At 38.5% G+C, this 17808-nt stretch overlaps 1 protein-coding gene across 3 annotated transcripts in view; it reads right to left on the bottom strand.

Moving 5' to 3' along the window:
* The window catches only part of SLC10A7 (solute carrier family 10 member 7), a 139810-nt gene that overhangs the window by 35576 nt on the left and 86426 nt on the right, over nucleotides 1–17808 (bottom strand). For 2 of the 3 annotated variants that reach the window (XM_058838660.1, XM_058838658.1), the window contains 2 exons: nucleotides 12585–12620; nucleotides 1559–1642 (listed from right to left, as the gene is read on the bottom strand). In XM_058838660.1, the coding sequence (XP_058694643.1) occupies nucleotides 1559–1642; nucleotides 12585–12620 (120 nt within the window). The remainder of the gene's footprint in view (nucleotides 1–1558; nucleotides 1643–12584; nucleotides 12621–17808) is intronic. The other variant, XM_058838659.1, reaches the window with a different exon arrangement.

Raw genomic sequence — 17808 nt, 5'->3', positions numbered from 1 at the left:
TATTGCTAAATCTGCTGCCATGTATTTGTTTCTTAGCAATTTCTACTAAGGCTTCTGACTAACAGCTTCCAGTGCTTGGACCTTTCAGAAGAGGATTCAAGTACATTTGCTTGTCTGCTTTTGGTGGACACTTAATTTTGATGAGGTAAGAATGCAATGCAGAGATAGGTTAACTAGCAACCCTTTGTCCTAACTAATAAGGCAACTCTCTGGCATTTAATTCAAAGCATGAGAGCAGTTCCACAGCCTTCAGGAACATAGAGCTCGTGTCCACTTTCCAGATGATATGATTGCAGAGAGGTTATACAGCAAGTATGCTGTCATCATCCTCGTCCCTTTATTAGACTTCAATGCGTGTTTTCAATCAAAAGAAACTTCACTAGGAATTTGTAAACTTTCAGTAAATGCCGATTTTGAAATGTGCAAGTATAGTTTGATACAAGACTGATTGTCCTATGTAGCACAGGCAATGACAGATATTCCTAACCTTGTCCAAGGTGCTCCTTTATAGCCTCTGCTTTCATTTGCCTGTATTTTAATCATGCTTTCCATTTCAAAGTCGGCTTTAGGCTGACAAAATTCAGAAGGTGCTAGCTGCAAACCAGAGTTCAACTGGATGCTAGAATGAGCTGCAAATCCTACTGATATTCCCTCTGTGCATTCTGAATGCCTGAGAACAACAACCACTTACAAGTAAGTAAAAATTAGACTTACAGAGTCCAAAAACAGTGGCAACAGTTATGACAACTTTTGGTCTTATAATTGTGGTTTCCCACCATGACATGGGAGGAAAAATAACTAATATTAACATTTGTGAACAAACAGACACCATGAAGACAAGGATCACAGAAAACCTTACATATGCAATTAGCATTTTTTACATTCAGTGGAAGACTTTAATCACATGCCATGAAAAATAAAGCTTTGTGTGAACATATGAACAATGAATATAAAATTAAACATTGAATAACTGTTCATTTCACAAATATCTTCCACCCAGTGTAACATGATAGAGAAGTCACGTAAAAATAGTTTGCAGTTGTGCAACTAAACCCTTTATTGCAAAGCACAAGCAGAATGGCTTGAACAGCTTTAATTTAATGATTTCTTAACTTGTGACTGCTTAGCCTTTATATGTTTATTAATGTTGAGATTTTTTTTATTCCTGTAATTATTAGTAGATACTACACAGGGAGGAAGGACTTCCTTCAACACCAGGCAAAGGGCATGTAACAAAAGGACTGTGTAGTATTCTCAATGCTCATTTGTATGGGGCTGGAATTTCTCACAGCCTGGGCTGCCATTTTTCCCACTTTATGTTCACAAGCTCCCTCCTCGCTCTGCAGGAGCGTATGTTTGTGGTAGTGAGGGACAGATGCTCAATCTCAACAAAGATCAATGTGGCTCCAGGGAGCAGTGTAGCATCTTCTCCCTGATATTAGACTTCACTATCCTGAGGCTGTTCCTATGTGGCAGCTTATCAGCTTGCCAGTCTGTCTTTAAGATAGCTCTCTTTATCTTGTTTTTTTAAATAAGAATGTATATTTAAAAGACATACCTGTCCAATAATAAGAGGGACTACAACAGTCATAAACAGCTGCGAGAATATGGATGTAAAAGGCACAGAGGAGGATGATCCAAGCTACAAAATAAAGATATACCATTAACATTGCATTTTTTCTTAGTCTCTGCAAATTTCATACACAGATATCACACACTAATATGGATTTTATTTTACACATAAAAACTGGGAACTATGTGCACTGGAAGAAGCTGCACACATGTTTAATAGTTAAGTCACAATAAAGCATTTGGTGTTCCACAAAACAGAACTAAACCAATCTCTGATTATTTTATAACCTAGGGTAATATTTCCATCAATATTCATTTAACTGAAAACCTGCTACACATACATGCCAAGTAAATTATATAAGCATTTGTAGGATGATAGTCTAAAGAGACAGGGAGTGAATCCTCCTAACCAAACAGTTAGCTCGACTTACTTTGCCATTTATACAAACATCAAGCAACAGAAGTGGGTGTAGTTATTTCAATAAATAAATGAAAATAATGAAATAGTGAAGACAACATTCACGTGTTTTATTTCAGTACCATTAAAAGGGGGATATACTGGCAGTACAGAGCTATTCTTTCGTTAAGACAACTGAACTGACAGGCTTAGTCTTCAAGTAGGTGATTTCTCTAACTATAATTGTAAATGCTAGAAGCATTTTTTTTTAAAGTTTCAGGTAGAAAACAGGAACACACACAATCAGCGGGATTTTTGGAACCTGCTTCAGAATGTTTGGGAAAATATACAGTATTTTTTACATTCTGATTGGACTTGTTCTAGGCTAGGTAATTGGAAAGTTTCCTTTAATGTAATTTAACACCTCTTTAACAGCAATGGAACACACCAAGAAGACTGAATAGCATTGTCAGAGCTCCCATAGACCACCACTTGCTTCACAATGAGGCAAAGGACACAACATTAAGGTTTTCACAGATCCACTCTATTTTATATTTTACACTTCACTTTAAAGATTCTCAAAATGAGAATAGAATGCAGAATCCTTTCAGCACCATCTAAATGAAGCTGATTTCCTAAAGCATTCTTACTTACATGATTCTCATAAAAGATACTCAGATTGAATTATACTTTTCACACTTTCCTTCCTTTCCAAGCTACCTGCATGACAGACAAGGTAATTGTGCAATCTAGTAACTTTCTGCAAGTCTGCCTTGAATAATTAACATATGGCCATACAAATGGGTTTGGCATAAAACAAGATTCTTCATAAATTTGAAGAACAGAAAAATCAAAAATTTTATATAGTGGAGTATTTTACTTTATGCAGAAATGTCCAACAGCACTGCTTTTTTGTACCTGTACATTTGTATATGCACCGCTTGGGAAATGGGTGAACACGTCTGTGGGGGATGTCTCTGGGCAAACTGAGCTTTTTGTGCAGGCAAATGGCACCAGATTTCATATGTCCCTTTCTGAGTACACTCTGGGTGGAGAGTCTCAGGAGGAATGTACAGGATCTGGCTGTTTCCTATGTGCTACCTTAACTGGCAACATCAGCTAAGATTCACACTGACCATTTAATAAATTACAACATCTCGTCACCGTCACCTCCAGCTTAAATAATGTGGGCACATGGGAGGGCACCTGAGAATGGTGCCATAGCTGAGAACTTTGGTCTGCAGGTAGGGACTAAGTGAGCCTAAATTTCCCACGGAGTCAAGAGGGAGAAGCAAAAGCTTGCATAAGAAGATTTAGATCACCCACGAGTACCCAAAGTCTGGCAGTGCAGGCACATTCCCAACATTCCCAAGGGACAGAGGGCACTCTGAGTGTCTCCCTACAGAGAGCACAGACCTCCATCATCCCACTCATGATCTCCTTGTTGTTTTAATTCTTGTAAGGAGCTTCTGAAATTTTAAAGTGGTTCTTAGTTTTTTAAATTGTATTTGGACTTATTGTTACGTGCCGAGAAGCTAAAAGCATTACTTACTGTGTATTCCAGGAAGCCTTTTCAAGTGAAAGTGAAGATTTTTAAACTTTAAAATCTGCCTGGGCCACAGAGGAGCCAATCTAAGCAAGCCAGGACGCTTGCACAGCTTCACAGAACTATGACACTTTGGCAGTGACTCCTGTGCTTTTCTATAAAAATGTTGATTGGACTTTGCTCACCACTTTTAAGTTTTATGCTCAGTGGATGCATAATCAGTTTCTAAGTCAGCAGCATAACACTGCTGAAAAAGGCATAGCCATGCCAGCTTTTTAAAATATTACTTCAAATGCAGTGTCTTCAAACTGTTGGGAATTTTTAAGCACTTATACTTAGTGTATATATAAGGATATATTCTCCTTTGGAATTGGGGCTCTTGGTATTTTTTTTGTTGTGCTTTTTGCATAATTATAAATGGAATTAAAAGTACTGATATTATGTCTTCAAACAGACTTTTAAACTTTGTTTCCCTTCTGTATATTTTTACAATCATTTCAGTGGGCTGTTTTTTATCAAAATCTATCTGTTAGACTATTTCTATCAACTCTTGTATTACCTTAACCTTAAATCTGTTTCCTGAGAAAGACACAGAAGATAAGATATAGGCTAAAGAGAAGTCATGAACTTCTCAATCACACAGAAAATAAGGGCATTTTGATCCAGACTCTGAACATATGGTGGCTAACCATGAGGAATCAAAAATACTAAAGAACCCACAGCAAATGGAAGCATACTTTGACCAGGGCCTTCTCAACATTTGTAGCACGAAAACTCATCAGGCTGACGACTCTAAGTGTCCCATGGATTCTCAGACATTGCCTGGGTTCCAGAATTCCTTTGATCTTTTGGATATGCTTTCCACACTTGTTTTGAGAAAGAGAAGTGTTAATTGAGGAACAGAGGAAACAAAAACCTTGATATAATGTTAATCAAACCTTCCTACAAATTTACAAAATGCAAATATTCCGTCTGAGAATAATTAGGATGTCGCTCAGGTTTCAGTCGGATCAAGTTAAGTTCTGTGCTCCATTAGCTGTCATGAAAGGTTTTTTTAAAAAGCTAACTATCTAGATGATGTGCATTGCACAGAAATTAGTATTATGTTAAAACAGTTGATTATCTTTGGCTGCCCTCCTTGTTATAATAATCTCTATGCCTAAAAATTAACCTTTCTTCAATGACAAACAGATATACTGTAAGAACTGGCATAAAAACACCATAAAATCAAACTGCTGATTTATAGCTGAAAAAACCCCACCCCTACCTGATTGGAATGACATATGGGAGATAAAATGTGCCACTTATTTCATGCCACCATATTGCTTATGCTTATTTAGGAACATTTTTAAAAGTTTGATATTGTGAAGATATTGTTACAAACCATTCTGGATAGCAACATTTCAGCTAGAGGTTTAGTAATGTAATAAGCCAGCCCTGCTTTAATGGACTCACTATTCAAGAAAAGACCCTAAAAATTCTTGATTGGGGAAAGACACTTTTCACTTAAATAATCAGAGTGATTTCAGCAGGGTAACTCAGATAAGCAGAAAGATAAATCTAGGCAAATCTTCCCAAACAATTCTGTCACCATGCAGTACTTCAAACCTGACCTGCAGCATTCTAGCTAATTTAGTCCTAGACCTTTCTTCTCAAGAGACTGTGTGTTTTAAAAAAAAACAACAAATAATTTAGTGGGTTTCTTTATGAGCTTGTGGTAGAAACACTGGCTTATCCTTAATTAAAAGACTATTTAACTGGCTATGGTAAAAAAGGCAAGAGCAAAACCTAACCTTCCTTACATAAAAACAAGACGATTCCATCTCCCAGCCTAGACTGTCTCCACAAGCCAAATGCTCCATTCTCATCTTTCTGGCTGACCAGGCAGGTATCACAGTGGGTGTTCCCACGCCCACACTGGATGGACTCAGAAGAAACATTTCCTCCCAGTCCCACCAAATTACAGCCCAGTGACACATGTGCTGCACACACTGGAGCAGGCTGTGATTTGAGGATGGCTTTTACTCTCCCAGTGCTCTCCTGCAATTAATGCTTCCTCAGGTTGTGTCTTTGTGCTCTTCACACACCATCAACCAGCTTCAGCCTCACCAGTTGTTGAGCACAGAGGAGGAAGTGAGGCAGGGGTGGAAAGAGGGCAGAACTGATTGGGAGGAGCACTACTGGCTGCTCTGTTACACAAGACATTAAATTTTATGCTTTTCTTTTCCACATTCTGGTGGAAAGGTCTGGCTAACCTGAAACCCTCCTTAAATTTTGCATTCAATGCTGTGTTGCCACCACTTCTGGTTCCTCTCATCCAGCCCAGATCCAGCTGCCTCAGAAGCCTGTCTGGAGCACCCCATGCCCCAAACCCTTTATGTCCTGTTGTGGATGGCAAGCCCATTACAAAAAGGCCACGGAATGCAATGCACTTTTGGAAAAGATGTGGATGGGATCCAGGTTAGTGATGAAGGGCAGTGAACAAGAGTTACCTGCTGAACAAAGCCCTCCCTTGTTTTGGAGTCTTTCCAGAGCCCTTATCCTGACCCAGTCCTTGCAGCTTGTTACAGAAAGATAACAAGGTCTCCCTCAGTAACCCAGAGATGGAAATGCTGTGATGGGAACTGCCATGGGCAGTAATGATGCTGGGGCTCTGGGAAGCAGGGAGCGGTTGGAAGAGCGCTGACGTGCTCCTGTGAGCTCCACGGTGCCCAGCTCCAGATTTCAGGTAGGAGGTCGAAAGAGGTCATTCCTAACTAACATCTGAACAGAGCTGACAGGCCACTGGGGTGTCCTTCCCACCCCCCTGCTTTACAGGCACTCACATGCACCGCATTCAGACCTCTCGGTAAGGCAGAGAAGCCGCGTAAGACATGCCAGCTCCCAGCCTCTGACCAAGAGCCATTGACTGCTACCGAAAGAATCCACCTGGAATGGGTGGACGGGAAGGGGAGGCACATCAATGAGAATGGAGTTTCTACAGAACATGTTTAAATTTAAAAACAAAGCTTTTAAATACATCTGTCAAAAACTGCAAATTGTTTCTTCCCTCAGAAAAGGGCAAAGGTACAACAGAGATTGCATCCAATGCTTTGGCAGTCATGTATTTCAATAAAGAGATCTTTTGCTATTATTCTTAAAAATGAAACTTAAGGCCCCAGTTCTGCTAAACAATCAGATATATTTTGCAAATTCTTCCATATTCTATATGCTTGTGTGGCTGTGGGAGTTGATTTGGCACAAATGAACAAGTATTTATTTGTCTACATATAACCTCCAGTTCTGTTGCCGAATAAAAAAAAAAAAATAATAAAAAAATCAAAGTTTCACATTCAGAAATATGGAAAAACAAAAGCTGACAAACTTGACTTTTTTTAAAAATTTCCTGGCTTGGGCAATGAGACTGTATATTTTGGGTTTCCCTTGTTAAAATGATCACAGATGCCTAATCTCCTTTGGGTTCCCCTATGACACATTAAATACCAATCCAATTCAAACACACCTGTGGATTTTAAAGCCTTTTATAGAGCCATAAAAATAACCATAGGTATTCTTCATCTGAAATACACCAGACCTACTCTTCCACTTAACTCTGGTGCAATGATCTGGAGGGTTAATGTACAGAAACAAGATCAAGTTTACAACCCAGAAACACCTAAATGGGAATTAGAGTTATACCCTTGGAGACCTGGGACTTAAGGACTAGCATCCAAAAATTCTGCTGCAAACAAGGGGCTGACTAGCTGCAAAGACACAGATTAGTCAACACAGTGTAGTTAAGAACCATGAATATTATTTATCCCTGAAAAAGAAAACTGTGATGTACCAGAAGAAATAAATCAGTCGAGATAGGGGATACTGGAGACATTACATGAGGCCTGGATAAGCCCTTGGTGAAGCAAATTGCACAACTGTGCAGGATTTGTATTACCTGGGCTGAAGAAGGAATTAAAACTGGAGCAGGTGCACAAAACACCTCAGATTAAGGGATTTGTTTTATGAATTTAAAGATTAGAAATGCATGGCATGTTTAGCCTAGCTGATTGAAGGCTGGCAAAAAGAAAGTCAGAGCCAGGGTGATAAATTTCAGAGAAGTGCTATTCAGATGTGTAATACTGGCAACAAAGACAAATGGATTACACATCTTTAAGCAGTACTTACTGGAAATTAGTTTTCTGTTCATCACAGACACAAGTTTCTAGTACTGCAAGGGTGGAGGGAGAGCAAAATCCCTTATTTTTAGATTGGATGATGCTCAGTTCTGAAGTGAATTGCACAGCATGGAAAAGAGGTGGATTGGGTGAGTCAGGATGGGATTCTCCTGGTAGCCTGGCTCTATGATCCTATTAAAGAGGTGTGGTTAACTTCTGCCCATGGTGAAGCAGGTTGCACATTTCAAAGGCTCCCCTAGTTTTCTATAGATGAAAATCTCAAGAGCAATAACATGTAGAAAAACACCTAGAAAAATCTACAGTATTTCATGTGTGAGTCAGGAACAAGAAGGGTCCCTATTATTCTCTGTTACTTGCTCCAATTTAAATAACAAAGCCAAAAAAGGTGAATGTGAAGAAAAGCAATAAAATTATTAAATAAATATTTCATAGCAGTCATTGAAAAGTTGTAGTTAATTGTAAAGAGTTTGGATCAGATCAGAGAATTTTGTTTTCCCAATGATTAAAGAGGAAAGGAAACCGTGAGATAAATAACCAGGAAGAAATAATGATGCTCTTTAAATCTTCCACATGAATGAGTTGATCTGTTAATAGCTAATGCACTGTGCTACTCCCCCTCTCTTCCCCCCCACTGTAATCAGCCTTTTGTCACATACCAGTGAAATCCATTAGCTGCAACTTCCTTATCAACTTCCAAGGCTTTCCAGCTACTAAGATATTTGCATATTTAACGATTCATTTGACTGGTATCAACTCTCATTTACCAAATGCTTGAGAAGAAAAATAAGGCATAGTGTGTGGAAGTTCTGTTTAAAGACAAAAAAGTACTGACAGCTCCTTTTACTAAACAGATTTATCTGAATTAATGGGATTGGCGTAGACTTGGTAAAAAAATCTGAGATGTAACAACAACTTTTGGACCAGTATTTTAATTTAAAGATTTTGTGAATACAAGCGAAAACTCTTCAGCATTTAAATAAGTTTCTAATTTTACTCACTTTATTTATTTCACTTTTCTCTGTGGTACTTGAACTAAATTTCCTTCACTTGTCTACTCCTGAATTATTTCAGCAGTGCTACTTTCCACTACTTATGACATCAGCACTACAACATCAACAAAAAAAATAAAAATTCAGAAATCAGGAACAGGAGCAAACCGCTAAAGCCTTGGGAAGATTCTGTTTTGACACAAATGTCATGGTAGTTTTATTGGCAAAAGAGCTAATGGGGGAGCAACGCCTGACAGACACACAGAAGGTTTGCGAAGTGTATCTTTAAAAATACACATGAATTTTTTATTGGGTCTTTAACATTCCACATTAACTGCTCTGCAGGCATGTGAAGAATGTGAAGTACATAAAAATGTAAAATACTGGCTTATCTGTAATATTTTTGATGATTTTCAATAGAAGTATGTAGATTCACACACTTAAGACTTTTGCTACTTTGAAAACTAATCTTGGAGAAAACAAAACTTATTTTTCTGCTCTAAAAATTTTCATGATCGATCTGCTACTCTGGCTTCAGCTAAGTGTGCGAAGTGACAAGAAGGAGATGGACAGTCTCACCTCTGAATACTTTGGTACACAGCCTCCTAATCATTGGTAATGAAACATTGCAGAGTGCTGTAAATACCAAACAGCATAACCTCATGCTAACTTGAAACTGATTTAACTTGCTTTGTTTCTGCTCACCACATATATGAACTCCAGTTATATACAGTTTATGGGACACTGGCCATTTGTAACATCTTTTCTGGGAATAGGGCATATTAACTGTTAATAACAAGGGTTAATATGAGGATGATGTTAGTGCTGATTAACATATCTGGGAAGAAAGATTCAATTGCTTTTTATTAGGTAAAACGTTAATCAGAGGTATCTGTGACAAAGTTTATAAATTTATTATAAGTTTATAATTTCTTTATAAAGTTTAGCTAACCATGCTCATACAGTCCAGTAATTACAGGCACAGTATTTAAGGCTTCATTAAATTAATCCAAACCTCTTAGAATGTTAATTTTGAGTAAGCTTTATACCAGAAGTTTCATAGAAGAAATACACTTCTAAGAAATGTAACTGACTTCCTCTTCAATACCATTCATTTAAGATGATAAATTATTTGCAATAAATGCATTATTTATTATAGATTCAACATGCCTTTATCAATGTTGTTTAGACAATTTATATTTACATTACTGGGCAATTATGAACAAAAAGGCAGCTCAGAACATTATATTCTCTGGTGCACATAGGGCAAAATATAAACAATAACTGCTACCTCAGGTGAAGCTATATAACAAAAACAAGCTACTAGACAACAATGTATTTTACTTCTGGCAGCACTAAAGGTATTTTATGCACTGTACACAGGGAGAATAACAAATATGAACACTAATGCAACAGAGCATCCAGACATTCATAGCACAACTCTGTGGAAGAGTTAAAGCTCTAGAGTACCAGACTCAGGAGCTAAAATTCACTGATGAGGTTGACTTGAAAGGTCCATGAACAGCATTCAGCAGCTCAGTTATTGTACAGGCAAATGGAAGTTTTATTTTGGAACTTGAACATTCCATCCTGTATTAATTAAGCATTAAGGCTAAGTTGCATGACTAAACTGATGAATGGTTCAGAGAAGATAATCAGGAATTTTCTAGTCAGTGTTCCTCATTCCACAGTAACTCCACAGTACCACAGGAAATGATGAAGCTGCAGGTGGTAAGCAAGCATACAGAAACATGTCAACTGTGTACTTGAATCCACTGTGTGTTCACCAGGCCAGATGTATCAAGGAAACTCAGAGGAAAACTAGAGAGGCTCATAAGAAAAAAGGTTTCATCAGTCCATACCACAGACTGTCACAGGACGTGGGAACTCAGGTTGTGCATGTTCAGCTGTCCTAACTACCTATCACTGGATAAACTTCAGACAAGGCAGACCTCAACTTAGCAAAGTGTTAAGTGTTAACTTAGCTGGGCTGACCAGAACACTGCTCCTCATGTGTGAAACCCTCAACAATGACCTCAAGAAGTTTTAAATATTTACATACTACAAGAGAAGTCCTCAAGTTTTGGGCTTTGTGACAAAACCCCTCAGTTTTTGTAACTCCCCTCATCCCCAGACTAGCTTGTTTATCACTCTGATGACAAAGCAATTCATATGTGTATCATCCTCAAGAAGAATAAGTCCAAGTCATGTTACAAACCACCCAACAATTAATGTGAATTTTACACACTTCTCATACAAATCTTTCCAGGGCTGGTAGGAAGAACAGACATGATTTGCCTTCCTGTTCTTGCATACATGAAGTTTTACCTCCTCTTCTGAGAAATAACAGTGAAAACTGCAATTTATGGGGCAGAATATCTTGTTATCTGCCTACAAAGACACCAAAGAACTTTATCTTGCTTGAAAAGATATACAGATCTTTCCCTAGCATTTCAGTTTCTGCAGAAAATACCCTTTTACTATTCAGTGCACCAAACTCAATGAAGTAAAGCAGGGTGAAAGCTACCAGTAAGCAAAAGTAAAAAGAGCTGAAGTTTCACTTAGGAACAAGGGCACTGTCTCTGAACGAATGCCTGTGGAAGAAACACTTTCTGTACACAAGCAGGAAGAGGATTGGAAAATAGTGAGGAAGACCATCCTGAATCAACATATTCAGTGCAAGAATAACAAAACATACATCTTTTTTTTTTTAAGAAAAGTTATCTTTTTCTACCTACAGTAAGTCTATGGTCCCAGGTGTACTGAGAAAGGTTTGCTTGTGTGTATCAATATATACAATATGGTGAAAGCAGTTTGTGTGTAAACACCGCTACATCAGTGAATTACAACTTGTTCTAGTAAAATAAAAATCTTCCCACACAGTTATTCTGAGGCAGTAATTGATGTTGCAGCCACTCTCACAGTACTATTTATCCCAGTTTATACTGATATATTTGTATACAGTCCATATGTTGTTTAAGCATCCCTGCTATAAATAGTGCATCCCTTGCATGCCACTTACAAATTGTTTCAGACCAAGTTCCCACTTCCCCCCCTTTCCAGTGTGCTGACTTACATACAAAGCCATCGGTAAGACAAACATAAAAGAAAATGTATGTCTTCCTTAAAATCCTTCAAGTACTTCAGCCTATATTCCCTGCTCCTTCTCAAAGCCACAGCCTCAGCAACTTGCACCACATCACACCATTTATGCCAGCACCAGGACATCTTATCTGAGAAGGGATTTACTAAACACCACCACCCACCTGCAAAAGCCTCTCCATTGTATGCTAATATCCATGCCTTTAAAAAACATGAAGATAAAGCTTGGTCTCCTTCCTTTCTACCATGAGCTGCAAGGATCCAAGGCCCTCACTGAAGGTACTAATTGAACTAACAGGAACGAAGCAGCATTACATTTAGTGATGCACAGGGCCCCCAGTAATCTTGCTAACCTCTACCACAAAAATACCCACTGGTTTAGTTGCCCGAAAGCAAGGCTATGTTTATCTGAATAGTACTTTTTCAGTTGTTCTCATCCACTTCAGATCAGTACAATCCTGTCCAGTTCCTGCAAGTGAAAGCTCTCCAAGAGCTCTCCCAACCAAGTTATCTCCCGATCTGGAAAGTGCTTGTATTTTACCCAGCCAGACTAACAGCATATGATTTTACTCTTCTGTAAGAGCAACAGCTTTTGGTTATCTTAGAATGAAGTGAAGGTGGTGTTTGCATTCACTATGATACATTTTGATGGCCTTCCTGGGAGGCAGCTGATTTCAAATATTGATCAGAAAAATCTTCTTCATTATTCATGCACTGTGAAAACCACCCTAACTTGCATTTCAAATATAATGTCTAATAGGTGCAAGATTACCCAGTAAAAGATACATTAATATCATGATACTTACAAAAAGCAAAAGCAGAAGTGGAGTTATAACAATGCCCTGAAAGAAACAAACAAAAACAATCAGTCAGGGAGACAGAATAATCTTTGCTTTCTTACCTTAGTACATGGAAACATACAAACATAATTTAACATCATAGAAATTAAGTAAAAAGATCACCTTTGCTCTTCACTGAGCACGTTCTTTAACATTTATACAGCAATGATTTTATAAAATACAATCAGTACCAAGTACCTTTTTTTTACCTTTTTGCACCTAAGCCCCTCTGTTCTAAAAGAAGTGATATACAGAAATAAAGATCATTTATTTTAAAAAAAACATATTAAAGCTCTCCCCTCAGTGTGCTGTATCTTAACTTCACTAAGCAGCTCCTCCTTAGGGGGAGACTTGATCAAGTCCCATGCCACCCAGTCCCAGGTCCTCTTCTGAGCAAAAGCTGCATCAACTGTGATGAATTAGGTGTCGTGACTGTGTAATGTAAGCAGATGTTCCCCAAGGAAATGAGCTGAGATCTCAAAACTCATTTCACTTGATTAGACTTCATGTCTCACTGGTAGAAGGCAAGTCTTTCATCTAATTTAATCACACAGGACCACCTCGGCTTTCCACATCCCCCAGGCAGATGCAAGCAAAAAGATTTGTTGTCTTCACTGACAAGGAGCAGGTTTAAAGCTGATGATTGGACAAAATAGAGGATTTTAAGTTTCATGAAAGCAAATCTTAGAATGAGTTGTTTGGGTTGGGAGTTAACATGACATGCATCACTTTCATAGCTGCAAATAGCAATTCCCCATTATCCTTCCATCTGACTTCAATATTTTATTATTGCTCAATAAAATGAGTCCATCATTTAATGCATGCTAATTCATAGAGCTGTCTCAGAACTTCTCTAGGCCAGGACTATTCTTCATTCAGATAGGTCACAAGAATAGCTAGATTTTCAGCTATTCACAAACTTTATTTTTAAAGGACAAAGGTCCAAAACATGCTCACATTTATCTAAAAAGGTGCTTATTTAATATTTTATTTAGCTACAAGTGAAAAACAATTCAACAAAAAACCCAGTTGTCCCCTGCTTTTCACTTAACCTTCAGTAACATGGCTTTACTTCAATCTCTTGGAAGAAAATATAAAGAAAAACCTTAAATAACTAGTTTTGTATTTGCTTTCTGGGTCAACAAAAATCCACACATCTAGATGGACTATCAGCCACAGAGAGTTCCTATTGTGTTCCTAAAACAAAATGCAACAAATGAATGCCACAAATTATAGCAGACAGGAAGGATCAAGGAGGCAACAGTTAAGCTGTGCAACTTGAAGGCTCTGCTGAATTTAAAAACATATTTCAAAATAAATAATACATGCCATATCTGACTGCCCCACAGCCCAGCTATCCATAATAATTTATCTTTTTGCAAATGTCACAATTGAGATATATCATAAAAGACTGAAAAGAGAAGTAGAAGCAGTAAAAATTGCTTCAGGGAGTCACTCACTATTTCCAGGAGGTCTAGACCAAAATGCAGATAACAGATATGAAGAAATATAGGTGTTCAAGTACAGCAGCTGGAGAGGAAGAAACTAAAGTTGAGGAAGGGAGGAGGCATCAAGGGCTGAACTGACACTTGCATACAGCAGAATCTATGAGGAAGAACTGACTGCAAGATCTGTGCAAGATCTGTCCCTGCTGTGTAATGTAGGGACAACACAGTCGCTTCATCAGAGAGACCAAACTCCAGCTTTTAGGGACGACCACTAAGAGGACGAGAGCCAGACTTGGCCCTTCTTCCCCTTTCCCCACTGACAGCTACACTGCACACCTCAAATACTACCAGACATTGCCAAGTGCCCGAGTGCTCCCTCAGCCTCCTCTAATTTTGGGATGGCAGAACACCACCGCAGCAGGGTTCCACCCTCAGGCTGTTTCACATAGGGAGGAGCATGGATGGAGCAGGAGGTGAAAGCATCCCGTACTCCAACAGAGCACTGAGTGTAGGGAGAAGAGAGCACACTGCCAGCTTGAGAGCACAGCCAGCTCTCCTCTGAACCTGAACAAACTCATTGATTCAGCACCATTAGCTATTTCTTACCTGTTTCATGCCTCAGAGTGGTTTTATGTTACAAAAAAAAAAACAACCCAACGATAAAAAACCAAACCAAAGCAACTTTTCTCTTTATCTTGTTGATAAATCAAGAGGGTGTCCTTCCTCCCTGGGATGGAAGCTGTGACCTGCTACTTAATTACTTTAGAAGTTGGCTGATATTAACACAGTGGGCAACAGCCACTGCTAATTCAAGGCATGTGCCACGAAAGGAAACTGCACCTCTGTGAGAGTAACACTTCCTGTAATTCTGTACGTGGAGAGCAAGAGAATCCTCCTATACAACATAAAGATATTCCTGACTGAGCATGCTGCAAATCTAGCATTCAAAAGGTCAATTTTAGCAACTTATTACTAGATTTTGGTATTAAACCCAGTGATCTTAATAATCAGAAGTGGGTTTCCTGTTGCCTCACTGCAGAAAGGATTTACAAGGTTGAACTTTTCCATTTGCAACACACACACAATTCCCTGGGAAGCTAAACAATTACCTGACAGAAGAGACAAGTTCATATTAAAAAATAGATGCTGTTGCTGAATCAGAGTAATTTGATGTTAATGTTTTATTTTGATAAGGAGTGCCAGTTTGAAAAACCACAGGGATTACATTAAAACCAAAGGGTTTTTCTTCTTCTGTCAGTAGTGGAGTAGTGGATGTGCTGGTTTACAGGTGCAAGCAAAGCACAATTAACTCAGGGAGGGAACCTCTGTTACCCAACCAACTGATGGAACTGCTAAAGAACAAACTTTGGGGATGTAAAGCCCATTTCTATGTTAACCTGCAAACACTGACATGCTTTTCTGTGCTGAAGCCCTTGTGTTCAGGTTCCTGCCCTAGATATAAAGAAGGGCTTACCCAACCATGGTGTATCTGTCCAACAAAAGGCATTACCTTCCCCTGCACACAGCACCTTGCTTCGACACATTACCCCTGCATTAGGAACACACTCCTCAGTGTGCTTGTGAGCATTATGTGATGCATCTCAATTCATACCCACCAAAGAATAACAAATAGAGCACTTGGAGTCTAAAACCTACTGACAGAAAATACAGGAAGCAATTTACATTTTGAAGGTAACGCCCAAAGTCTGACTCGCTATGAATAAAAAAAATGTGGAAGAAAACAGTTACTCCAGAGCCCATCTCACGCTCCAGCAGAGGCTTCATGAAGATGAGAATATTCTGACACTGGTACCATAGCTGCTTTCTAAGATTGCAACTGGCTGAGAAGCACAAGGGAAGCTAAAAATTAAAAATAGAGATGACCATTTCTAAGTCCACTGGACACTGAGACCATCAGAGAGGAAAATGGAACTAAATTTGACAGTGCTTTTCCCTGACTTGCCTTCCAAGCAAGTGCTGTCAAATACATAGTGTATGGAGATAAACAGATTGTAGATTAGCACTTCCAGCAAAAGCTGAGCATCTGCCCTTGAGAATGCAAGGTCATTACACAGCTTTAGCATCTTCAAAGTTCGGGGGAAGTGTTAGGCTTCCTGACTGCTGCCCACAATGGAGTCAGAGTTGTAAAGTGACTGCCGTTTGCTATCTGCAGAAAAACTTTCAAGAAATCCATTTACACCTCTGATGTGAAAGACTGACTGAATGTATTTCAATGATTTTAGTGGAAAGGGCAGAAAAAACCTCTCAGCCTGACATGAGACATTGATACTACATAGGAGCCTGAAGAGTCAGATACTTGGAAACATCTCCTTACAGTAAAGATCATGAAACCGATTTTATGTGAGAGTTTAAATACAGGTTTGTGTGTGCAAGCATGTACATAGATGTACATATTAACAGCAAGGGTGTACTTGGAGAGCCATTTAATTGTTATTTGCTTTGATTAGATAAAGTTGCTAAGAGGTTTTCTATGGGTTTCATCCAGTACAGCACTGCTGTAGAGCAGGTATCAGGAGGTGTTTATCCTCCAAAAGAATATACAACATCAATAGATGGAACTGGCTGCCAAATCAGACAGGGAAGGGAAGTCACCTAATGAATTTGAAACTATGGTGGCAAAGAATTAAGTATGAAATTATGCAAATAGGAAGAGAGAGGTGGGCACAGATCCAGAGGGACACATGGTAGAAGACAAGTAGGGATTATTGTAATGAGGCATGAAATACATGTGAACTCTCCTTCGTTTCCTTTACCCACAAATTTCCCGTGCAATTTTTCATCATTCTTACAGGTCATCGGTATGACACGATGTGGCAACTGCTAGTGAGAAAAACCTTAACCCAAGTTCTGTCTGATCTGTATAAAGAACCAGGGCTAGAAAGGGAAAAAGAAATGTTTTTGTAACCAAGGGCCTGAAAAAATGTTTATTTTCTGAAATCAATTACCTACTTGTGCTTAATGCTACAGAGGTTCCTGAATACTTCATCAGAGCAGGACACAAAAGAAGCAGAAGTGTAAGCAGTATTATGTAAAAACCTACTGGGCAGCATTTCCATGTTACTGATAGCATAAGGTGTGAGAAAAAAGCTTATGGACATTCCTTAATTTCATCAGAAGACAAGCATAAATGAGAAATGAAACTCAGTCTTACTTCTGTGTACGACAGTATTTCTCAAATTACTTTATTTCAAGAGTTGCTGGCACTTTTTTGAAAAGAAAGATCAACTAAAAAAATACTAGCTCAGTTGGTTAGCATTAATAACATCATAAAACCCAGCTTCACCACACAACAAACAAATAAACAAATGTTCCAAACACAAACTGTAGTTTTTATGGTTACAGTGAGAGAGAAACTTTATGTCAAAATATGTATTATTTCTTATGTCTTTTTTTTTTCTTGATTTCGTGCTCAGAAATATGTCTTCAATTTTTTTTCCTTTATTTTTAACAAGTTTGCAGACAACTTTATAATGTTTTACATTTCAAAAAGAGAACCCTGCCTCTTGAAAAGTGCTTCTAGGTCTGAGTTAGGCAGGTTTGTGAGTAACAGGACAGCTAGTACCAAAGTTCTAACAGAATACAGATGTTTCCCAGAAGAAAAAAAAAATATCACAAAAGAAAGGAAGTGGGCACCCCTAAAGATGGAAAAGCTGATTGTTCAGCTGCTCATGTTTTCACTAACATGACAGAGATTGTAAAGACCACGGCAGCACTTAGAGCCA

This window comes from Poecile atricapillus, chromosome 4 (genome assembly GCF_030490865.1).
Source record: "Poecile atricapillus isolate bPoeAtr1 chromosome 4, bPoeAtr1.hap1, whole genome shotgun sequence".
Taxonomy (NCBI): Eukaryota; Metazoa; Chordata; class Aves; order Passeriformes; family Paridae; genus Poecile; species Poecile atricapillus.
Note: the sequence above shows the minus strand (reverse complement) of the source record. Positions and strands in the feature narration are given on the sequence as shown.